This window comes from Giraffa tippelskirchi, chromosome 5, assembly GCF_054371585.1.
Source record: "Giraffa tippelskirchi isolate mGirTip1 chromosome 5, T2T-mGirTip1v1.2.pri, whole genome shotgun sequence".
Classification (NCBI taxonomy): domain Eukaryota; kingdom Metazoa; phylum Chordata; class Mammalia; order Artiodactyla; family Giraffidae; genus Giraffa; species Giraffa tippelskirchi.
This window is the reverse complement of record NC_137279.1, coordinates 134775688-134801843: the sequence shown is the minus strand read 5'-3', so window position 1 is coordinate 134801843 and position 26156 is coordinate 134775688. Positions and strand designations below refer to the sequence as shown.

General features: G+C 35.4%; 1 protein-coding gene across 1 annotated transcript in view; it reads right to left on the bottom strand.

Annotated features, from left to right (window-relative positions):
* Positions 1 to 26156, bottom strand: part of COL24A1 (collagen type XXIV alpha 1 chain) — a 441974-nt gene that overhangs the window by 312898 nt on the left and 102920 nt on the right. Inside the window, exons 8-10 of the mRNA XM_081490017.1 lie at positions 19396 to 20750; positions 11936 to 11989; positions 9144 to 9197 (exon numbers count right to left, since the gene is read on the bottom strand). Coding sequence (XP_081346143.1) covers positions 9144 to 9197; positions 11936 to 11989; positions 19396 to 20750 — 1463 coding nt within the window. The remainder of the gene's footprint in view (positions 1 to 9143; positions 9198 to 11935; positions 11990 to 19395; positions 20751 to 26156) is intronic.

The following is a 26156-nucleotide window of genomic DNA, read 5'->3' as shown; positions in this document are numbered from 1 at the left end:
TTATGTCTCTGCTTTTTAATATGCTGTCTAGGTTGGTAATAACTTTCCTCCCAAGGAGTAAGTGCCTTTTAATTTCATGGCTGTAGTCACCATCTGCAGTGATTTTAGAGCCCCCCAAAATAAAATCTGACACTGTTTCCACTGTTTCTCCATCTATTTGCCATGAAGTGATGGGACCGGATGCCATGATCTTTGTTTTCTGAGTGTTGAGCTTTAAGCCAACTTTTTCACTCTCCTCTTTCACTTTCATCAAGAGGCTCTTTAGTTCCTCTTCACTTTCTGCCATAAGGGTGGTGTCATCTGCATATCTGAGGTTATTGATATTTCTCCCAGCAAACTGATTCCAGTTTGTGCTTCCTCCAGCCCAGCGTTTCTCATGATGTACTCTGCATATAAGTTAAATAAGTAGGGTGACAATATACAGCCTTTTCCTATTTGGAACCATTCTGTTGTTTCATCTCCAGTTCTAAATGTGGCTTCTTGATCTGCATACAGGTTTCTCAAGAGACAGGTCAGATGGTCTGGTATTCCCATCTCTTTCAGAATTTTCCAGTTTATTGTGATCCACAGAGTCAAAGGCTTTGGCATAGTCAATGAAGCAGAAATGGATGTTTTTCTGGAACTCTCTTTTTTGATGATCCAGTGGATTTTGGCAATTTTATCTCTGGTTCCTCTAACTTTTCTAAATCCAGCCTGAACATCTGGAAGTTTACAGTTCGCATACTGTTGAAGCCTGGCTTGGAGAATTTTGAGCATTACTTTACCAGTGTGTGAGATGAGTGCAATTGTGCAGTAGTTTGAGCATTCTTTGGCATTGCCTTTCTTTGGGATTAGAATGAAAACTGACTTTTTCCAGTCCTCTGGTCACTGCTGAGTTGTCCAAATTTGCTGACATATTGAGTGCAGCACTTTCACAGCATCATCCTTTAGGATTTGAAATAGCTCAACTGGAATCCCATCACCTCCACTAGCTTTGTTTGTAGTGATGCTTCCTAAGGCCCACTTGACTTCACATTCCAGGATGTCTGGCTCTAGGTGAGTGATCACACTATCGTGATTATCTGGGCCATGAAAATCTTTTTTGTACAGTTCTTCTATGTATTCTTGCCACCTCTTCTTAATATCTTCTGCTTCTGTTAGGTCCATACATTTTTCTCCTTTATTGAGCCCATCTTTGCATGAAATGTTACCCTGGTATCTCTAATTTTCTTGAAGAGATCTCTGTCTTTCCCATTCTATTGTTTTCCTCTATTTCTTTGTTTTGATCACTGAGGAAGGGTTTCTTATCTCTTCTTGCTATTCTTTGGAACTCTGCATTCAAATGGGTATATCTTTGCTTTTTTCCTTTGCTTTTCACTTCCTTTCTTTTCATAGCTTTTGTAAGGCCTCCTCAGACAGCCATTTTGATTTTTTGCATTTCTTTTTCTTGGAGGTGGTCTTGATCCCTGTCTCCTGTAGAATATCTTGAATCTCCATCCATGGTTCATCAGGCACTCTGTCTATCAGACCTAGTCCCTTAAATCTATTTCTCACTTCCACTGTATAATCATTTGGGATTTGTTTTAGGTCATGCCTGAATGGTCTAGTGGTTTTCCCTACTTTTTTCACTTTAAGTCTGTGTTTGGCAATGAGGAGTTCATGAGCCACAGTCAGCTCCCAGTCTTGTTTTTGCTGACTGTATAGAGCTTCTCCATCTTTGGCTACAAAGAATATAATCAGTCTGATTTTGGTGTTGGCCATCTGATGATGTCCATGTGTAGAGTCATCTCTTGTGTGTTGGAAGAGGGTGTTTGCTATGACCAGTGCATTCTCTTGGCAAAACTCTATTAGCCTTGGCCCTGTTTCATCTGTACTCCAAAGCCAAATTTGCCTGTTACTCCAGGTGTTTCTTGACTTCCTACTATTGCATTTCAGTCCCCTATAATGGAAAGGACGTCTTTTTTGGGTGTTAGTTCTAGAAGGTCTTGTAGGTCTTCATAGAACCATTCAACTTCAGGTTCTTCAGCATTACTGGTCGGGGCATAGCCTTGGATTACCATGGCTTAGATATGAACAGAGATCATTCTGTCGTTTTTGAGATCACATCCAAGTACTGCATTTCGGACTCTTTTGTTGACTATGATGGCTGCTCCATTTCTTCTAAGGGATTCCTGCCCACAGTAGTAGATATAATGGTCATTTGAGTTAAATTCACCCATTCCAGTCCACTTTAGTTCACTGATTCCTAAAATGTGGATTTTCACTCTTGCCATCTCCTGTTTGACCACTTCCAATTTGCCTTGATTCATGAACCTAACATTCCAGGTTCCTATGCAATATTGCTCTTTACAGCATCAGACCTTGCTTCCGTCATCAGTCACATGCACAACCGGGTTTTTTTTTTTGCTTTGGCTCTGTCTCTTCATTCTTTCTGGAGTTATTTCTCCATTGATCTCTAGTAGCATATTGGGTCCCTACCGACCTGGGGAGCTCATCTTTCAGTGTCCTATCTTTTTGCCTTTCATACTGTTCATCGGGCTCTCAAGGCAAGAATACTAAAGTGGTTTGCCATTCCCTTCTCCAGTGGATAACATTCTGAAAGTATACATTTGGGGTTTGTCCCTGGTTCCTGGCACAGAGATCCTAAAACCCTTGGAATTTCCTGAGTCATAGGAGTGACTTTTGTTATTCATAACAAGCCCTTTTTGATCTGAGCTTATGCTAATGAAGTGACTGGAGAGAGGGAGCCAGATAGCTTCAGGATGGGGACTAGTCACCAGAAAGGCAAACAAATGATTAGAGGGTAGTAAAATTTAGCCCCATCTCCTCCCCCACCTCCAGGGACAGGACGGAGTGGTAGAGATTTAGTATAAAAACTCTTAAAGACATTCCAAGAGCTTCCAGTAGGTGAACATACTGGGAGCATGATGTACCTGGGAAGAGGATGGAAGCTCTAGGCTTCTACCCTCCATATTTTGCCCTAGGCATCTCTACCTTTCAGCTATGTGAGTTCTATTTTTTAATAATAAATTGGTAAACCTTATTAAAATGTTTTCCTGAGTTCTGTGAGCTATTCCAGCAAAATATCAAACCTGGGAGGAGAAGAGATCATGGGAATCCCTGGACATGTAGTCAGCCAGGCACAAGTGTTCTGTTGTTAGCATCTTAAATATGAGGAGTCATGTGGGATTGAGCCTTTAAATCTGTGGAGTCTGACACTAACTTGGGGTAGTTAGCGTCAGATTTGAATTGAATTGTTGAATATACAATCTCATAGATGCAATTCCCTAACATCCTCTAAAGGTGATCAATGAGGGCTTCTCTGTTCTTACGTACAAAGTAAACTCATGGATTTAGAGATATTTGATGTGACTTAATCCACTACAGTTAATATTCTTAATGATGCTCAAATTATACCAATCTTTGACTAGTAGAAGCTTTTCAGATTGGCTTCTGAATCCTTTTGATGTGACTCTAATAGTCTTTGATGGCTAGAAGGAAAAAATTTCATGTATTTGTCATACTTGTCTGGTCCTTTACATAAAGGTCCTTATGTTGTACAGAACAACAGGAACACCTCAGTCTTCAGCATTTTATCATCCTTTACATTGTCAGAATGCTGGACTGAAAACTTTTCATAGCAATCTGACTCTGTAAAAAAATTCTTAGAATGGGTCAGCATCTATACTCAACATATTTATTTAATTCACAAGCAAGGAAAATGGAAGACATGATGCAAACATGGTAACAGAGGGCCAAAACCAGAAATAAAGTATAGCACAAAGATATACTCTTTGGAATTCAATATTTAATATTATTAATTAATAATATTTCATTTAATATTATTAATTAATAATATTTCATTTAATATTATTGAGTTGGCCAAAAACTTCTTGCAGATTTTTCCATAAGATCTTAAAAGAAAATCCTAAATGAACATTTTGGCCAAGCCAGTACTAACAGGACACTGTAATAGCAGCTTACTAAGGTTAGATGTTTTCATTGAACAGGATTAAATTTGAAGGAGCTATTGAACTTGACTTAAGTAATATATGCTAATTAATATTCATGGAAAGTTTTTAAATAGCCTTTAAGATGCATTTTTGCAAAAGAAATTATCTGGACACAAATAGATTGCCTGGACTAGAACTGTAAGTATAGGGTAGGCTGAAGATCTAGATTCTTCATTTGGACTTATGTCTGAAAATCTACTGCATAATTGATCATGTATTAATTAATAGTAATAAAAATTTCCAGCACCCTGCAAATAAAGTTTATATTAAACAAGTAAATATGATGAACTGTGGACCTAGATGGATTTTGGTGGCAAGAAAAAAGTCATTCTCTCTAGCAAATAGAGGAGCAGAATTCACTTGATATTTTTTTAGAAAGATTTTTTTTTTTTAGAAAGACAGTATTTCTACCAGAAGTCTACTGATTTCAGCTAAAGAACTCAATAGTTTACCTCTATTTTAAAGTAGTCTTAATATTGCTGAAAAATGTTATATACCCACAAAGTTTTTGTGTAGCAGTTTGTTCTTCTACTATTTAGCAATTTAACAACATAGTTCTAAGGGATGAAAGTTCAGTTTCACTCTTTATGGCGTTTATATCTTATTAGCATCCAAAGGATTAGCTGGAACCCTGGAATGGACATATTTTGTTACTATTACTAAATGAATTCAGAAAGTCTTTAATTACACTAGGTCATCCCACCCTCATCTTTCCTCCTTAAGGTGCTGTTTCATACATTCAAGGTTCACAGTGAACCACTCACTGTGCTGGTAGAGACAAATAGGTGTAAAGTGAAAGTGAAGTCGCTCAGTCATGTCCGACTCTTTGCAACCCTATGGACTGTAGCCTACCAGGCTCCTCCATCCATGGGATTCTCCAGGCAAGAATACTGGAGTGGGTTGCCATTTCCTTCTCCAGGGGATCTTCCCGACCCAGGGATCGAACCGAGGTCTCCCGCCTTGCAGGCAGACAATTTACCCTCTGAGCCACCAGGGAATAATCATGTAAACAGTAAAACAGATCTAATTCTGAAGCCAGTTAAACTGTGTTACCTTGGTTAAGTACTTACTTCTCTGAATATGTTTTCTTCTATGGAAAGCAGAAGGTAATAAAGCCTGCTCTGAATAGTACTCTTAATTGAAGTGGAATTGAATGAGATGGCATACATAAAATACTGTCAACGGATACTAGATGCTCAGTAAGTGCTAGTTCTTATTCCCTTATGATGCCAGTGCCTTATTACTAATGTTGTCTGTTTATTGCTTCAGTTTAACATTTATAGAATGCCTAACACATGCTAGGCACTGGGCTAGATACAAAGGCAAAGAGGAATAAGATCTGGCCCCTGCATTCAAATAACTCAGAATCTATTAAGGAAGACAAACATGTGAAAACTTATTTTGCTTGAACAGAGTCAAGAACCACCAAAGATAAGTTTACATTCTTTGTCCTTTAGGGTAAATATTAACTTAATTGTAAAAGTATAACAGAAAATAAAATGTTAGATTTTGCATCAATCTAGAGTATGTTTGCAAAATAAGCTTTATTCTTATAAACTTTAAAATAGCCTTATAAATAGAACATATTTCTATACTATCTTAACGTATATTCATTCTTAAGAGACCCAAGACTTTTTGTTGTATGTAACAAATAATAAATGTGTTATTTTCAGTAAAAGTTGCATCTCTGGACAAATGAAAAGACCAAAACAACAAAAAAAAAACCACCCAACACCCAACTGCCACTTTTGAAAAGCTGGGAGCCAAAACAGGGGGTAAGAGCAAAAGCAATGCATTGCATATACCTCTATATGCAACCTGCAATGCAGGAGACCCCAGTTCAATTTGTAGGTCAGGAAGATCCCCTGGAAAAGGGATAGGCTACCTAATCCAGTATTCTTGGGCTTCCCTGGCTCAGCTGGTAAGGAATCTGCCTGCAATGCAGTAGACCTGGGTTCAATCCCTGGGTTGAGAAGATCCTCTGGAGAAGGGAACAGCTACACCCACTCCAGTAGTCTGGCCTGGAGAATTCCACGGACTGTATAGTCCATGAGGACTGTACAGCCCATGACTGAGGGACTTTCACTTTTTCACTATACACAACACCACCAAAGGGGTGAGAAAGTATCTAAGCCACCCCTCTGGTCCAACCCCTGGACACACTCATTTCCTCACCCCACATAAGGAATCTGAAATTTTTATCGATTGGGTAAGGCCAAGAACCCTGGTTGGTATCAGTTCTAACAATTTTTATAAAATATATTAATCCAAATATAATTGTATAAACATTTCATAATGCACTGCGTTTTCCACTGCAGTTAAATCTTTCTAAACTTGCAATTGTCTTAATTTGGTCTTTTCATAGGTTCAGGTAACTCCTTTTGAAATGTGCAATTTCTTATACAAGTGACAAGATTTTTTATACAATTTTCTTAGAGGACAATGATTCTATGTTATTCTTGCTAAATAATAACTGAAAAGAGAAAAATTCTGAAAATGTCTTAATACTGTAAAATCCATTAACCTAAAAGGGATCTTTGTTCCCAAAGGAAAATAAATCCTGTGATTACATGTCAAAATTTATCCTTGAGAGCATGAAATCTGCATATTTACTGCATTGTCTTGAATAAATTCTATAAGAGGATTACAAAGTATAAAACTTGAATGTTCTATTAATCCTGGTTACTTTAAAGTGTGTATTACTTTAAAATGTTAAATATCTAGGAAAATTGGTTTCATAAACCACACACTACTAGCCTTACTTGATGCATTTAAAACACAGTGGTGATTTTTAATATCTGTCACAATCTAAAGTAAAAGTGAAGTTGCTCATTCCTGTCTGACTCTTTGCAACCCCATGGACTGCAGCCTACCAGGTTCCACCATCCATGGGATTTTCCAGGCAAGAATACTGAAGTGGGTTGCCATTTCCTTCTCCAAGAGATCTTCCAGACCCAGGGATTGAACCCAGGTCTCCCGCACTGTAGGCAGACACTTTACCATCTGAGCCACCAGGGAAATCCAATCTAATGTCCCCACAAATATGTGCAGTTAAAACAAATCATGGTTAGTTTTGGCTATTTTGAAGATGGTTATCAAATTATAAAATTTAAATATAAACTAAGACTAATATTCAGGTTTATATGATTAAGTTCCCAAGAGGTTCAGTTAATTGTTTACAAATTTTAAGTAGAGCTTACAAAATCCCTAATATAGGGGTTCATAAAATATGTTATTGGTAAATAGTTATAGTCAAAATTATATTTATACTTCTAAGTATGATATTAAAGAGATATCTTGAGATTAAGACTTCATCTCTCCTAGAGCATTTTACTGAAGGCACACATTCATATTAGTCCACACTGAAAAGTACCCTGCTTTTAATTTTTGGACAAAGATAATTTTTTTGACACAGACATCAGTTTCTCAAGTATTTTCTCCTAAGTACACACATTTTAAGAAGTCAGTGAAATCAAAGGCTTTCCACTGTTTCCGTCTTCATCTCTCCTCACCCTATTCTCCATCTTTTTTGTTTCTTCAAGTATATGTTTGTTATTGGCTGAGGCAGGGAAAGAGAAGGATGACACAAGCCATGTGGAAACCCTGCCTCTATTCTGTCTTCTGTTGAGTTGTGGAGAGGAGGCTGTTAGTAGGTTGGCAAGTCCCCTAGAACTTGAGCTCTGTGGAGAAACATGAGCTGGGTCCTTACAACTACACTAGCCTTCCACTAGTCTAAATATCCTTGAAGTCCCCAGACAAAGCTCGGAGGGCTAGAGAATCACAAATTTAAAAACAAAATTCGAATTTCTTTAGAAGGCATTTGTCTTTTTTCTGGTACACATCCAGTAGTTAAAAGCCTTTTTTTCTGGGACATTTTATTAAACTCAAAAAATTGTTGAGAGTGATGAGAAACTGAGGGAGTCGTTATTACTTATTATTAATAATGGTATTACTCATGACGTGTTGGCACTGTTAAGGGCTTTGCTCACAACTTATTTAGCTTTCACTCCAGCCCTATGAGGACATATTATGGTTTTCCCTGTTTTGGAGAAGAAAATGAAGCTTAAAGGGACAAAGCAAGTAATTTGTTTCTAGTCATACAAATCAAGGGGCTGCCCTGGTGGCTCAGATGGTAGAGAATCTGCCTGCAATGTGGGAGACCTGGATCAACCCCTGGGTTGGGAAGATTCCCTGGAGGAAGAAATGGCAACCCACTCCAGCATTCTTGCCTGGAGAATCTCCATGGACAGAGGAGCCTGACGGGCTACAGTCCATGAGCTCACAAAGAGTCAGACATGACTAAGCACAGTGTATACAAATCAAGAGGGCTAAAACTTGAATCTAAATCAGTTAGACTCCAAAACCTGTGTCCTTAAGCTCTATCTTATCTTAACCTATATCTATATGGTAACAGTTATTTGGTTACTTTTGAGTGAGATAATTAATAAGCAGAGTGGTTATTAATGCCCCTGAAATATTCATGATGTTACTGGCAACCAAAACCCTAATGCTTACATACACATGTACATGTGTGTGTATAGATATATATGTATTTAATTATATTTCCAATTCCATACCTGCTACCAAGGTAACCAGCCTGGTATATATCCTTCCATCTGTTTTTACTATACTCATACTACTATCTGTCACACTACTAGCACACAACTATGTATGCTCATATTTTTACAGGTTTTCAGGTTAGTTGTTTTCATAAAACTATGATTATATCCTATAAGCATTATCCTCATAGATCTTTTTCAAGTGAAAATATTAGAGAAGTATGAAACAGGGAAATAAATGATAGTTTTATTTCCTCAGTATTTATTTATACATTAAAATAGTCTTGATTTAAGGTAAATTACTCAAATCATAATCTTTAAATTACAGAGGTTTCCATATATTGCCATCATATTTTGATAAGAAAGACTGGAATATCAAAGCAGGGCCATGCTTGACTTTACCACTAGCTATTTATAAATCCAAGCGTAGTGGGCTGTCAAGGAATCTGGTCATCTGCCACCCTATGACAATCTTGCTGAAGACTCACTCTCTGGAGATGACAGAGATCCCCAATATTCCAAGATTGACTTTAAAAGTTAAAGGCTTTCTTTAGTAATGTGCCAAAAATCATGTGATATTCAAATCACTCACCTTTGGACCTGGTAATCCAGGTAACCCAGGATTTCCATGTGGCCCTGGTAAGCCCTACAAATAGAAAAAAAAATTCAGATCATTCTTAGATCTAGATACAAGTAAGTGTTTATTATAACATTCAAATAAATATTACATGATTCATTAGAATGGATATGTTATTTTACAAAGTTCATTATCTCTTCTGAGGTCTTGGATATTTCAGTCTTAGAAAAGACACCGATTATAGAGCAGAACTGTGGTTTCTGTTTTTTGCTTCAAAACACTGCTTTGAAGTGTTTACATCTCCAGCCACATTGCTCAGTGCTACTTCTAAAAGTTGTGCAGAGGAATAAGCCCAAAAATAACAAAATGCAATTGTTTTACTCTCCTCTCAACATCCAGTAACCCTTTCTGCACTTGGGTTTTGTTTATGCTATGATGCATGCCTTAAAGACGTACCTCATTTAACCTGGCCCCTCCTACACCTGCTCAAATCACGTTCAGGTGTCAACTGAGATACCACCTTTAAATCCTGGCTACACCAGCGTGAGGTGATTTCTCTTTCCTACTCAATCCCACAGAAATTGCTGCATATAAAATTAATTTGCACTTAATTATATGTTACCTTGGGACAATTCTATTATTTTAATATTTATTGCTCTTTTAACTTCTTTATGACATGTGCTGTTTAGTTCAAGGATTATAAATTCTTTGAAAAGCAGCTGTTTTTAATATTACCAGTGTAGTACTTAGCACATATCAGACTCCCAATGCGTATCTGTCAATTTAGGGAATTCCCTGGTGATCCAGTGGTTAGAATCTGGTGCTTTCAGTGCTTGTGGCCCAGTTTTAATCCCTGGTGGGGGAACTGAGATCCCACAAGCTATGCAGCCTGGGAAATTTAAGAAAAAAGTGGTATTTGTCCATTTGAATTCAATAACTGCTTCTATTTACTAAATACCTACTGTATGTAAGTGACTGTTACTGCTTTATTTTTTTTTATTATTATTACTAATCCATATAACAATCCTGCAGAGTGGTTATTTATTCCCCTTTACAAATGGGTAAACTTAAGTTCATACAACCAGCAAGTAGAAGAACAAGAATTCATCTCCAGAAAGCCTTTCTGGTCCCCAGGGCTTCTATACTCATTTGGGCATGGTACCCACCTCTGTACCCTTCGGCTATGTAGTGGTTTAGTTGCTAAGTCACGTCCGACTTTTGCAACCCCATGGACTGTAGCCTACTAGGCTCCTCTGTCCATAGGATTTCCCAGGCAAGAATACTGGAGTGGGTTTCCATTTCCATCTCTAGGGGATCTTCCTGACCCAGGGATCGAATCCAGTCTCCTGCACTGCATGCAGATCTTTACCAACTGAACTATGAGGGAAGACTCTTCCTTCAGTTATACCTCTATCTTAACACAGAAATACTTAATATTTATCTGTTTTTTTCACTTCTGAATTAACAAAGCATTGTGTTTCAGAAGGGGGAGGAGTGATAGCAATGCAAACATGGAAAGTATATCTAGCAAGATGGAAACTAAGGGGAAAAAATTAGATTTCATGACCTCTCATTTGTGTAGTCTTCCAAAATAAATTTTTCAATAAAGTAGCTGAGAAAATTTATGAGGATTAACAAATGAGTTGTTGATGTAGATGTGGGACCAATGGGTATAAAGTATTATTCTACAGAGCTCATTAGTGCAAGAGTAAGCAAGGACAATAACTTTAGGAAAAATTAGCATCAATGAAAGCCTGGGACTTTCAAAAAATAAAAGATAACTTGCGTTTGTTGCCAAATAAGATAAAATCTAGGGAGAGAAAAGGTTAAGTTGTGGAAGAACAGCCTTAGCATGGAGAGGAAATGCAGCTAATGCAAAGGGGAACTTGGTCCCTCAGAAAGAGAAATCCAGGGTCTTCTGACAGAGGAGGAGGAGGAGAGAAATGGTTTGCTGGCTGGAGGCGAGTGAACAAGTTTAGAAAACACTCTTGAGAGCAATGTGGTAGGTCATCAAATATAGAGAAAGAAAAGAAATGTTAAACAGCTAGAGCAGAGTAAGCATTCATCTTGAGCCTCACATCAACAAGAGCTTGATGTGAATATGGACCATTTAAATTAGCATTTTAGTGTGAGTTTTACATTAATTTGTTTATATGATAAGCAAAAATTAGGAAAGAAAGTAGATTACATATGGTATTTACATTTGTCTTTATAACATACAATCACAATTGCTTCTCTAGCTCTTCGAAGAATTTCTGCTAGTAAAAGTTCACTTTTTTTTTTTGAGGTTTGAAGGAAACAAATTCTAACACAGCAATAAATCTTTTGTTGGACCTGTTTAATGTGAAAAACTACTGCTTACCCTTGAGGAAGCTTTTTTCCTCAGGACAATTATTTTTTTAGTTTGTAACTCCAACATTTTCCACTATGTAATCCAGGAATGCACTATTTTAAGGCTGCCCACTCTTCTTCATTTCCCAAAGTAAATGATCCCCACCTTGGACTATCAACTACAGATGAGATCACTTTATAACTAAGCATAATGTTACAAGTAGCACCAAAACAATCATTAATCTACAAATTTGATTATCTTTTTGGGCATGTTCACAGAGAATGCTTTGGCTGGGTATTTACACTCAAATAAGTGGCACATGTTCCCAAGCTTCCCTTGAATTGGCAAAGGCCAGGCTAAGTTTGACAATCCAGGCAGATTTCCAGAGGAAGTACAGACTGTAAAACAGTAGGAAAAGCATACTGGAAAGCTACCAACTCTAACAGCAAGTGAGAAATGGAGCCGATCCACTTACCCGTGGACCTCTCTTTCCTGATGGACCTGGGATGCCTGCTGGGCCAGGGGGACCCTTGGAAAACAAATGCTGAGATATTAGACATGATAACAGACACATCCTTTCTCACAAGTCTTTTGAAGATTTCCCTCCAGGGCTCTTTTTTGGTCCCCAGTTACTAGCTGATGATGATTTTAAAATAACATGAAACCCCTCACCCTAATCAGCAGGGGTGAGAGTTGAAACTCAAATGTCCTCTTTAATCTGGTCAGATATGGCAGCAGGAAGTCTATGACTTATGGTTGCAGCCACTGTATCTGGTTTTTACAGGGACCATAACTAGTAGTTTTGTGGGTAGTTTTTTACCTAAATTTACTTTTACTACTGAAGGGGGAATTCAATTTAGGGTTTGGAGACCAACAACTACAGGTTTTGGGGTTTTTTTTCCAAACACATTTCAAAAGAAGACTTGCCTTGAAAAAGTAAAGCACTGACCATTTTATGTTTTTTTTAGAAGACTTATACCAAAGATCTGCATAATGTGTTAAACTGTTACAATGAGACCCTTCTAGTATGTGGAAGTTGCTCAGTTGTGTCCAACTCTTTCTGATCCCATGGACTATATATACACAGTCTATGGAATTCTCCAGGTCAGCCTACAGAGTGGGTAGCCATTCCCTTCTCCAGGGATCTTCCCAACCCAGAGATTGAATCTAGGTCTCTTGCATTACAGACGGATTCTTTACAAGCTAAGCTAGTATATTCAGTAATATACTTGCCCTACACAAAATGCAGCATACCAGGAGGTCAATAGAGTTAAATGGTTTTGTAAAAACAAAATCAACTTTAAGTAAAAACAGTAAAAAAGAACAGATCAATTTTAAGGTATTCTGAGTTCTTTAAATGTCACTTTTGAAATATATCAAATAAGAAATAAGAAACTACTACTTTGCCTCCACATATTATGCCTTATATTATCTTTTTTCTAAAACTTATTTTAACAATCAACTGGTGGAGGAATAAATACTCATTTGGGATATGATTAATACATATTCATTCATTCATCTGTCTATTCATTTCATTGTTACTGAGCACTCCGCTGCCATGGCATTATTCTTGATGTCTCAGAGCATACATATAGCTGTGTTTTACATTTACATACAAAGTTTTACAAACATTCATTCATTACTGCAATAAAAATACTATGAACTTTGATATTAAACATGTCAAGGTTAAGATATTAGCCCTACCATTAACAGATAGCACGACCTACTGATCTTCATTGTCATGTGACATTTTTCTTTTTGAAACTTTCTCCTTTATTGATGCTACAGTCATTTTTCAGTTTTCTAATGTTCATTGTATATTTCAAACTGTCCATTTTCCTTTTTATTTTTTCTTTATCTACCCCTTTACTTAACAAAAATCTTTCATGTATTCCTTAATATTAAAAAAGTAATATTTCTCTTTCGACCACATAAAAATAATATTTCAATTCTCCATCCTGAACTATTCAAATATTTTGAGAATTACTACTATATCACCAGCTTCCATCAAAACTTGACTTTCACTTATTTAAAAAAAAAATTAAAACTCTTTTAAATTAGTTCTGGTTCTACTTTTATCCTGAGAACTTAACAGCTGATGATTTTAAGTCCTCTAAAATAAAAACTAAAAATAAAAAACTAAATGCAAAGTCAAAATATCTAGTTTGGTTTACTGCCCTATCACTCTACTTTGTGACAAAAGAAACATTACTACATTCACACTGAAAAAGCAATTATTACAGTTCATATTAGGTAGGAGGTGGGGGAAAGAGTATATTTATGCTGTGATTAAAATATTTGAATTAATTAGCAATAAGTAGAAATAAATTTTAACTTGTCTTCACAATTTTTCATTTCCATATCTTTGAGAATAAGTTATTAATAGGCATTTCCTAGAAACCAGAGAAGGAAAGCAATTTTATACGACTTTTTTATGAATTATTTTCTATAAATGAAGTACTAGAAAAGGCACTTTAACTTTCAGATTATTAGTTATTAAGAGAAAGTATAATTCAGTTAAAGAGCAATGCTATGGCAATCATCCAATCTAGAGTCAAATCACGCTTCAATCATTTACTTGCTGAATGACCTTAGACAAGTCAGCTACTCTTGCTAAGACTTAGTTTTTTCATCTTTATAATACTGATGATATTATAGTGGACATTAAAGTTATTGCATATAAAATACTTGTAACTATGTCTGATATAGAGTAATTAACCATAAACTATAGAGCAATTTTTTTTAAAGGTATGCATGGAGTACAAGTAGTACTCAATGTTAGTTATAATATTATTATTACTAAGGTAATATATTTGGTAATAATTTGGAAGCAAATGTATCCAATACTTGTAAGAGATAGTGATGTCTGGTCAATCTTGGAAATCTTGCATCTAAATTTCTTTTTATAGTTCACTCACTCATTGCTTCATTCACTTACTCAATAAACATTAGTAAGCATCAAAGCCTCCTGGAGCTGACAATGAGATAAAAAGATACCCATTAACAAATAAACACATAATATGCATTTTGTTTAGTGATATGAAGAAAAGAACAAGCAACCAAGAGAGATCAACATAGTGCACATAATTTATATTGTGCTATGAGAGAATGCGTCTCTGAGGAAGCTCTAAGTTAGACTTAAAAAACGAAGAGGAATGAGGAAAGAGGAGAAAATAAAATTTGAAAATAGGAATAAAATGAATGACAGCATGAGTAAAATAAAACAAACAAAAAATACCATCTTATTAAGGAACTAAAAGAAAGCCAACAGTGGAAGTAAGCAAAAGTGGAACAAAATGATGTTGCAGAGGAAAACAGGGGCCAGATGACATATGACTGCATGGGTCATGATAAGGACTTTTTACTTTATTCTAATTGCTATACTCTCCTTTCACAGAAGAGTTTTAAGCAGATAAATGACATGATCTAATTTACGTTCTAAAATGGATCACTAGAGAATTTCTAGAAAAGATAGCAGAATGAGAACATTTTTAAAACTACCCTCCTTCCCTAAAAAACCCACTGAACACAACAAAAAATACCAAAAGAAAAAAACTCCTCTGATGAAACAAGGAAACAACCACAACCACAAACCACAAAATACGAAAATTATCTGTCAAATAGTGAGACATTTTGGAATAAGGAAAGATGCTAAAAGATGACTAAAAACAAAAAACCCTCCTCAGACCTCAAACCTGGTACAGGCTACAGATATCTAACAGTATATCAGTCCGGAAAGTTCATTCTAACGATCCTTTAATGACAATAGCTATGTTCAAGGGAATAGTAAAGCCACAGGGAATATAATTCATGAGCCTACAAAGACCCAGTTCAAACAACCAAGAGTAAGGAAGGCAGAGCTGAAAAGGAAGAACCCACCATTTTTATGATATACAACAAATCTCCTAACCTCAGGAGATTTCTGGTGGAGGGAGGAGGTAAAAGACAAGAGCATAAATCATCATATCACTTCTCAGACTGATACAGAGGGCTTCATGTACATGAAAATGAGAGGAGATACATTTCTGGGTAAGAGGACAAAATACATATCGAAAGATGGCATTGAAAGCAGCAACTTAAATTTGATGCTGTGTACTTGCCTCTCCCTATACCATTCTAAAACACATAGTGGCCCAGATAGAGTTGTCTCTATTTTAAAAATGAGTGATAACCAGAAAGAAACCAGCAAGGGACCTATACATTTTGAGGGGAGGGGGAAAGTGTAAGGACAGAAACATTAATTAAAAGTAGAGGAAAATTTTTTACCAGAAAAGGATTACTCCATGCAGAGAAAGAAGTTCATATAGTTCATTATAAATCCAAAGAATTTCAAGGTGCTGTTTTTCTACAAAAAGAGCTCAAAGAAGAGTAACAAAAGACAAAAATAACAACCAAGGTAATGAAATGTGAGCCAAAAGAGCTTAAAGATTGAAACAGCAAAAAAGAAAGAATTATAGACTAAATCCATGTCAGAAGCAATAATAGCTGACCACAACTGAAAAAATCAGTTAAGGAATATGGATGTAGTTTAACTGAATTTACATAAAATATAATGGAAAAAAAGCAAACACATGGACATCATTGCAGGGACGATAATAAATACTATCATCACAAAGGACTTTTAACACGTGTATACTGGTGTGCCTGAAGAATATAGAAAAATGGATAAGAAAAATACCTGAGAATATAAGGAGAGATGTTTCTCTAATAAGTAAAAAAAAAAAACCAAAAAACTTCAGATCAAAAGAGTACCAAAAAAACTGACACAGAACCTAGTAGCTTTAGTGAAGTGAACTTCAAAGATATCAAAAGAACATCAAGGGTATATAGATGAAAAACAGGCACCAACATGTAGGAAAGATCAGGCTGTCCTCAGGCTTAATCCACTTCAAGAAGCAGTGCAAAATCTCTACAAAGTTCATCATCTCATCACCATTTATTCTCTCATACACTTTCTAAAATTTACCTTTAGTCTTCTACACTATACTGAAATCATTATCAAAGTTCAATAACAACTTTCCCACCAGAAGATCCAAAGGATTTCCTCAACTTTTTCTCAGTCTTTAGCTTTCAGCACTGCTGATCAATTTCTTCTCAAAACTCTCCTCTTTGGCTTTTATGATACTATATTATGGGCTTCCATAGTGGCTCAGACAGTAAAGAATCTGCCTGCAATGCAGGAGACCCGGGTTTGATCCCTGGGTCGGGAATATCCCCTGGACAAAAGAATGGCTCCCCACGCCAGTACTCTTGCCTGGAGAATTCCATAGACAGAGGAGCCTGGCAGGCTACCATGGGGTTACAAAGAGTCAGACACGACTGAGCGATTCACACTAACTATATTGTTCTGTCCCATCTGTCTATCCCGTCACATTTCTGCATTTTTTTCCTTCTATAACCACAAAGCAAACATTTGTTACAATTTGGCTCTTGATTCTATGCCAAGTCCTTTCCTTGCAAATTTCTTAACTCTATAACACTGATGGGAAAACTCCCATAATGTATACCCCCTACTTTGCCTTCTCTTTTGACTTCACCTTCTTCAACTCTTTCAACAGCTTACTGATTTGCCAACAGCACCTTAAATGTTTTAACTTTGTTTCTTCTCCTAAAATCAACTTCCAAATTATTGGTTTTTATATTGGTATCACCAGTCTCTCAACCCACAGGCTTAAAACCTTAGAGCCACCTTGATCCTCTTTCTTTTCATTTGGTCCCTAAGTCCAATTAATTTCCTAGTTCTACCAAACCTTCCTTCAAGATATCTCTTGAATGCTACTTTTCCTTTGCATTTTCACTGCTGTCATCCTAGATAATGTTCTAGTTTTGTAACATCCAGATGATAACAGGAATTTTCTGTCTGTTCTGGGCACTGCCACCAGACTGACTCCCCTATTCACACCTCTGCTTAGAAACCTACAAAATTCCCCACTGAGAACAAGATAAAGTCAGAACTATCAGTTTGAAAATTGAGACCTCTACAACCTGTATATGTCTACCTTGGCCTTACATTTACCTACCATTATTCAGCCTCGTATTGTGAAAGAGTTTGACCTTTAGAGGCAGAAAACCTACCTCTAGGGTCAAAATCCTGCGTCTATCATTTATTGGCATGTGGTCATGAGCAAGCAAACAAATTACTCTGGGCTTCAGTTTCTTCACCTGAAAAATGAGGGTAATAATACCAAACTTACCAAGTTTTTCTAAGATAACATAAGGGGCATGGCAGAGTTCCTACCACAGGTAAAAATCTCAATAAATTATAGCTATTTTGTTGTTTTTCCTACCTAAAAGATACAACAGTTTCTTTCACCTATCAAAATCATATCCATTCTTTGAAGTCTAGGTTCTAAGTTTGTCCACAAGAACCTATCCCGAACAGCTCAGCCTCAAGTGATCTTTCAAAGAGTTCTCCTCAGAAATTTTTTTCTTATCTTTGAAAATGTGTACTCCATATGTTTAGTTTGCATCTCTCAGGGCCATGTATCTTACCTGACCATGAGACAAGGTTATAAATGTACTTCTGTATCACTATTACCACAACATAAGCTCCTTCTGAGCAGTGACTCTGTTTTACACAATTTATGTTTCTGCTTTGCCCACAGGAGAGACTAAGGAAGTATCTGTAGAGTATTATTGCTTCACCTACCAACCAATGCTGAAGTAACTGTTTCTGGATTTAGAGCAGAGATTAACACTCATCTCTGACATTTTTTGAAGAAACTAAACAGCTTCCTTAACTGTTTAATATGACCTGCTTAGTGGCTCAATTTTACTTCTAGTATTTTGATAACTGTCATAGCTGAAAAGTTATTTCTCTATAATATATTCTTCTGATTTTATTAAATCTTTAAACATTCACTCTAAGTATTGCTCAATATCTATCAAGTTACTTTGAGTAATAACCATCAAAGAAACACAAGCTAAGCAAGTGGCATCATCTCTTGTTCTATGGTTTCTGGAACTAAACAAATGTCTCAAATTTTACTTCCATCAAATCAAGAAATATCTTAAGATATATTTTATTCTGCTTGCAATTAAAAAAAAATAGATTTCTAAAGATACATAAGTTGATTGTTTAAAGGTATTCAAAATATGAAAGGCAAAAACATGTTTCTAATGTGATTTTAAATAGCTTTAAATGAGTCTTAAATGATTTAAAATTCATCCATCTGCAATTCCACCTACGTGACAAAAGAATTTCAGAGCTAAAATAATCAATCTATTATCTCATAGCTTTGTTAATGAATTACTAAGGAAGTGACTTGGCTTTTTTCCTACTGAATGGACTGATGGACTGCTGAGTGGCTATTTTTGCATGAGGTAGATGGAACTTCTATTAACTTATAAATATAAATTGGTCATATCATGGAAGATATAATGAAATATGTTACTCTTTATAATCCTAAGTGAAATATTTTAATTTCTATAATATAAGGGTTTGCTTCTCCCCAATGATTCACTATAAAATTATCTCTAAAAGGTAATATTTTTTTAATTCATATGATATTACTTTGCTGAAAATACATTTAATAATGTATTCAAAGTATTTCTATTTAATCTACTATAACTTTAATATTTTTTCTTAACATAACTATGCATTAAGCCTACAGTTTTTTAATGAAATAGAATGCTGATCTGTATTTAGCAACTCAATTTCTGATTGAATTTCAACTGAACAAGAAAAAGATAGCTTACTCACCACTTTACCAGAATTAAGTAACCTTCTGAGCCAGCCAATAGTCTTTAAAAAGTACAACATTTGAGCCAGAGTAGCATTCTGGTTGGATATATTATAGAACCATGAATGCACTCACAGTAAGCCAGGCTACATACCTAAGACAAATTTGTTCTATATTGTTCAGCCTAGAGAATTCTTTTTGAAATGTATGGTAAATTAGTGCATTAAGACATATTTTAAAAATAATAACTTACAGGAGGTCCAGTGTCCCCTTTTGGCCCTCTTAGATTCTCCATTTCCAGCACTGTATTAAGATCCTCATAATAATAATAATAATCATAAAGCTCAGTTTCATAGCTATTTTCGATGGGATAAGTAGCATCAGGATCAAATTCACCTTCCTTCCTTAGATCAAGGTGATTATCCACAGATGGCTCATCTGTCACTCTGTATAAGGTTGTGTTTAAAATCTGCTGAAGTTCTATAAGTTCATTAGTGTGCAGATTTGCTGTGATAGCCTTCTTGAGATTCTTAATTGCATCTTGTTTTATATATGGAAGACTAGATGATATCTTCTTAAGTGGTGACAGACCAGTTACTTTATCATTATGTTGTGTGATATTGTCCGACACATTTAGAAAAGAAATAAATTTATCCTTGTTTTTTTTCCTTGGTTCATTGAGGCTATGATGGGACATTGGCAGGCTTAAATTTGCCTGAGTAAGTTGCTTAGTGATCAATTCTTTGGTCAGAATCACATGGTTCACAAGATCCATAGCAGAGACATTCCCTGAATGAAGAGAAGTTAACTGAGATCTTGATATCTGGTGTTCTTGTTGTTTATTCACTGCCACAGTATCATTATTTGTGAAATCTAGAACGCTTTTGTTTTCAGTAAGTGTGTCCTGTGAAAGTACTTTTTCACCCAATCTTTTGGGCAGGAGAGAGGTTTCCGGTATCTTAGTTGATACAATAGTTGTATGAGGAAGGCTTGTCTCAGGGTGACACTGCTGTTTCACGTATCTGCAATAGTTTGCAGATGCTTCTGCAGAAGGAATAATATCCAACTGACATACTACTCCTTCAAAATGGACAGAATTGTTATTCATACTTCCCAAGGTAAACACACTGTTAGAATCAAAGGTCTGAACTTCCGAAAGAGTCTCTTTGCTAAAATATTTCTTTCCACATTCAACAAACATTGAGACATCTTGACTGCTAACAGCAATGGCAAATGAGTGCCATCGCTCATCATGAACGCTGTAGTTGAAAAAGACAGACTGCTTTCCTCCAAGGTATACCGCTAATTTTTTAGGTAATAACTGTACTCCTAATTGCAGTCTATTTTTACTTCTAATGCTGAAGAGAAATGCATTGTTTACTCTATATGACTGTAACCCAATTAATATTGTAAACGGCTTTTCTAAGTTGACTGGTAAAATTTTCACAAGAGGTGTTTCAATACAGGAATTGTTTGTTAAAATGACACCCGATTCTGTTACATGGACCCCCTGAGGTAATGGTGTAGATGATGGTGGTACAGCGGTCACTGATGAAGAGTGTCTTACGTCTTTGCCTCCAAGGCCTAGTTGATGAAGAATATCTATGCCTGGAAATTAAAAAGAGAGAGAGAGAAAGAGAGAAAGAATCTTACTCTTAGGCATTCATGTGTTCATATAAATGTTTGAGTATGAGAAAATCTTCCTTGTAGGTATCAATAGTAATCCCTAAAATAAACACGCTCTATCAATAACTAATGTCTAGGTAATGGGAGGTATGGAAAGGGAGAGTAAAATGTTATACTTTATCATCTGAAACACACACACCCCATATCTCTATGCCCAAAATTTAATAAATGTTCTTTCATTCTTCCAGTTAGGAAACTTATTTGTTACTCCAATGAATGTACATGTTCAAAGACTCCCAGATGGTCATTTACTTCTTTAATTTAGAATTTAAAATTTTATGACTTCTTTGATAAAGAGAAACTGGAGACATACTCACAAAAATAAATTTTAAGTTTGGAAACCATTTTATAAATTAAGTTCACACACCCATTTAAACTATAATTTTTCAGGCTGTTTTCTCTTTAGCCTTCCAATAATTTGAAAGTTACATAAGAGCCCTCCCTATGCCTAATTCTTTAAGTGTGTGCTACACATAAAGTATCCAGTAGCCTGAAAACGTCTGGACAAAACAACTGAACTTCTTACGGCTGCTGATCACTGTATATTTTTCTCTCCCTTCCATATTTCTCTCTCTTCTGTCTGGGTCCTCCACAGTAATTCTTAATCCAAATAATTTATAGACTTTAATAATTTTTATTAAAATATAGATTTTACATATATTTTATAATTATGATTTTTCTAGTTTTCATTGTAATATTATTGATAGTATACTGCTTATCTCCCTTATCCAATTATAAAATCTTAGAAGATGGATTCTATGTCTGCTTAGAATATCTATTATACCTATTATATTATCTATTATACTCCTCTTCAAACTTTTCTATATTTCTGAATGAATGAATTTGCCCCACCCAAATCTGATCAGATACAACATGTACCCCTAGAGTCCAATAAAATTATATACCATTTGTAAAAAATAATAAATCTTCTCAAAGATACAGAACAGCTTAGATAGTCATGTGATCTTTATTATTCTTTGGGTGATAAATTTCCCAGTTGTACCACTACATTAAAGAACTATCTATTTCTAACTATAAGTGAGGAAAAATTAAGATTTTTGAAGATTAGCCAGCAAGATTACACATCATCTTAATTTTCCTTTCATAAGAGATTAGTAGATATTTGATAATCATGTTTATTACAAATGCAAATACAGTGGCAGATGTCTACCAAAATATTCCTAACAGCAGTAATAAATTATATGCATCTCCAGGAATCTGGGGAAATACTTTAAAGAGGCCCCATAAAAACATGCAAAAAAAAATGTTGATGTCTCATGTTTTAAAATAATTTGTAAAAGATTTTAATTTTATTCCGTAATATGGCTATTTGCTTTAATATAAGACATGAATTGCCAGCTAGATCATTCCCAATCTTCAGTGAAAATTTACACTTCTGAAACATAACATAAGGGCTTATCTGTGACTTTGGGTATTCTCAATGCTAACTGCTTCTAAGGGTATCCTCAATTCAAGAAATAAACTATGGAAGAAACACTGCTAATATGAAAATCACAATACTTAAAGTATATATCGTAATAAAGTGTGTGAAAGTTATCATTCTATGATGCCAGATCAGCTACTTTTACACAAATGAAAAGTCAGAATTATGTGGTATGATATCTAGGGCTGCTACTTGCCCAGAGAAAACCAATCCTTGTATTTAATCCCTGCTATCTACTACCTCAAATTTCAGATTCTATTAGAATGAAATACTAGAGAAAGTATGATTTTAAAACTTCAGTATACATCTTCTCAATATTTTATATACATATACAAATAATATAAATGCTTCTTTCCATTCTAATATACATATACATATATATTTCCTTCAATTCTGAGTTTTTATGACAAATAGCTACGCTTTGTAAAAATCAAATGTTTTTAAGCATTTACTACTCAAAAAAATTTAATTTTTGAAGCATCCTTGCATTCCTAAAATAAAACCTACTTGATCATTGTATTTTATTCTTTTAATACCTTACTGATTGTTGAGTATTTTATATATAGACACACTGCATTAAGACTGGTCTGTGGTTTTTCCATTATTATACTGTCTTTATACAACTATAATGTTGGACTTTATTTTTTATGGCCTAGAACAGTTTAAATTTCTTTAAATTTTTTGCTCAGAAGTTAAATAACACTCAGTTGTAAATCAAGGTTATCATGTTGGCCTTTTCATTGATAGCTCTTCATTCACCCTAATTTCTTTTATGTCAATTTACTCAAAATTTCAACTACCTCTTGAATCAATTTTTAAAATTTATATTTTTAAGAAATAACTTTATTTTAGGCTCCAAATGTATTACCCAGAAATCATAATATTCCCTTGAAATTCTTTTTGTTTCCCTATTTCAGACTCTCTCTTAAAATTTCCAATTTTGAATATTTTGGTCTATTTGTTCTTAAGGGTAACTATTGCTTATTTCAAAAGTAGAGCCTTGGATTTGTTTATCCTTTCTATTATTTTTTGTCTGCTTTCTATATCATTTTCTGCATTTATCTTTATTATTTTTTCTTATTTTCATTTGATTTCTTTTTCTAGTTTCTGGAGATGAGCACTCATTCATAGTACTTAAGCAGTACATTTCTAAATACTGCTTTAGCTGTATCCCACAGAATTTTGATGTATTATTTTCATTTTGTGTGATTTTTCATTTTTGCAGTTTTCTAGAAAGTATGCAATTTTTACTTGTATTTTTCCCATTGACCCAAATGATTTAAGAAGAAATGCAAAATTTTCCAGTTAGGTTTTGTTTTCTGATTTTCCTAGTAAAACCTAATAGCATTGTGACTAGAAAATGGTGTCTAAGTTGCACTTTTTGTTTTTGAAATTTAGCCTAACAAATGGTTAATTTTTTTAATGTTTGATCTGTACTTACAGTGGTTTTCAGGGTACAGAATTTAATACCAGTTGGCTGAACCTCATTGTTTATTTTATATCCTTTATATCCTCATTTTTATACAATTAATTTATCATGGAGTAAAGATTAACAATGTCTCATCACTATTTTATCTTTTTGGCTTTTTATCTCATGTGGCCTTAACTTTATGAATAATGTTATGGTTGTTATGCAGAGATAGTCATAATATTCATATATTTATTGGGTATTGCACCTTTTCAAATGATAAGGAGTATGTCTATGTCTATTTTGTTTATGACCTCTACCTTATCTGGTATGACACCCTTTTGGCCTCATATTTTGTTTGCATTATCTGATAACCTTTGCATACACTTTTATTTTTACCTATTTTGAAGTACTGGAGAAAGCAATGGCACCCCACTCCAGTACTCTTGCCTGGAAAATCCCACGGATGGAGGAGCCTGGTAGGCTGTAGTCTATGGGGTCGCTAGGGGTCGGACACGACTGAGCAGCTTCACTTTCACTTTTCACTTTCATGCATTGGAGAAGGAAATGGCAGCCCACTCCAGTGTTCTTGCCTGGAGAATCCCAGGGACGGGGGAGCCCGGTGGGCTGCCGTCTATGGGGTCGCACAGAGTCGGACACGACTGAAGCGACTTAGCAGCAGCACTTTGAAGTACTGGCTTAAGTGGAAGGAGTTTGATTTGTTTTGTGTCTGAAAATTTTTTCTTTGAATATAAAATTAAATCTATTTACATTCATTGATGCGTTAGTTGGTTTAATCTGTCATATTTTGCTTTCCCACTTTAATTTTTAAAGTCACTATGTGTTTCCTTTGCTATTTCATGTAGTTCTTTTGAGATAATACAGGTCTCTCTCTTTATTCTAAAGTTTAAAGTTATAAGTGTATACAATGACCCTAGTCCACTTTAGACATAGCTATTAATTTTACTGAACAATGTTTTCTTTTCTTTTTTCTTTTTGCCCCCTTTTCCTTTATTACCTAATATTAGTCAATAGGATTATCTTAGTATTTACCTTTTCATTAAGTACTATGCTTACAGTGCTTTTTATTTGATTTATCTGCTTCAGATAATATTTAATTCTCAGCTTCTGATGAGCCAATCAGCAAACTTAATCTACTTCCTGGGTTTTTTTCCTCTTTTTCTTCCAATTTTTTGGTGGTTGTACCAGTTCTATATTGCCAGTTTATATGCTATTCATATTGTTTCATTCCCATATTTTCTTCTATTAAATAGAACCACTCTTTCGTAGTCATTTCTCTTTGCTGAAGCTTATGCTCTTTTAGTTTCCTTAAGACGGAGAAGGAAATGGCAACCCACTCCAGTACTCTTGCCAGGAAACTCCCATGGACGGAGGAGCCTGGTAGGCTGCAGTCCATGGGGTCGCTAAGGGTCGGACATGACTGAGAGACTTCACTTTCACTTTTCACTTTCATGCATTGGAGAAGGAAATGGCAACCCACTCCAGTGTTCTTGCCTGGAGAATCCCAGGGACGGGGGAGCCCGGTGGGCTGCCGTCTATGGGGTCGCACAGAGTCGGACACGACTGAAGTGACTTAGCAGCAGTTTCCTTAAGAAGGGTTCATGAGAACCTTTCCTGACTTTTTTAAATGGTTGGTAACGTTGTACCTTAAGTTTCACTGAATGTAACATTCTTTGTTGGTATTTTCTTTCTTTGAATATCTTACAATTATGTTTCCACTGTCCTTAAGTGTCGACATTAGGGTCAAAAAATCTGAAGCCAGCTAACATTTTTCTCCTTCTAAGTGATTCAATTTTTTTTTTTTTTTTAACCAGCATACCCCAAAGATGTGTTATGTTCTTTATCTTCAAAGTACAGTGATTTTTATTAGGATATGGCTTCATACTTATCATTCTGGATAACTGTGTCTGGCACATAGTATGCCCATTTGTTGTAGAGATTCTTTTCCTTGTTTTTGTTTTTTACTGCTAAGTTCTCGTGAATCTTAAATTCTCTTGAGTGTTTGTTCTATTTTATAGTTTTGATTTTCTCCTTCAAAAATTCCTATTATAAATATGCTGAATCTCCACTGCTGTCCTCTATGTCATTTCTCTGTAAATGTTATCTTCAGTTCCATTTGTTTGATTTTCTCATATCTTGTGCTTCCTATAATGTCTAATCTCTTCGTGTTCCAATTTCATTTTGATTTGTAAAAGGGTTTTTTCCCTTACTACTTCTTTTGAGTTCTATAAGCTCACAGTTCATATCCTTTTAATATCTTAGTCTCTTCCTTTTCCTGAGCTCTTCTATTTCTGCTTTATCATCTTCCTCCCATTTTTGCTGTTTTCCCCTACATTTTAGCTTGTTGTGTTTTTCTATTTTAGTTTCTTATGGTTTCACATCCGAGCAATTTTTAGAAGGATGCTGGAAGAAGGTGGAGAGCCATTCCTGCCAAATCTCAAAAACAGAGGTTTTG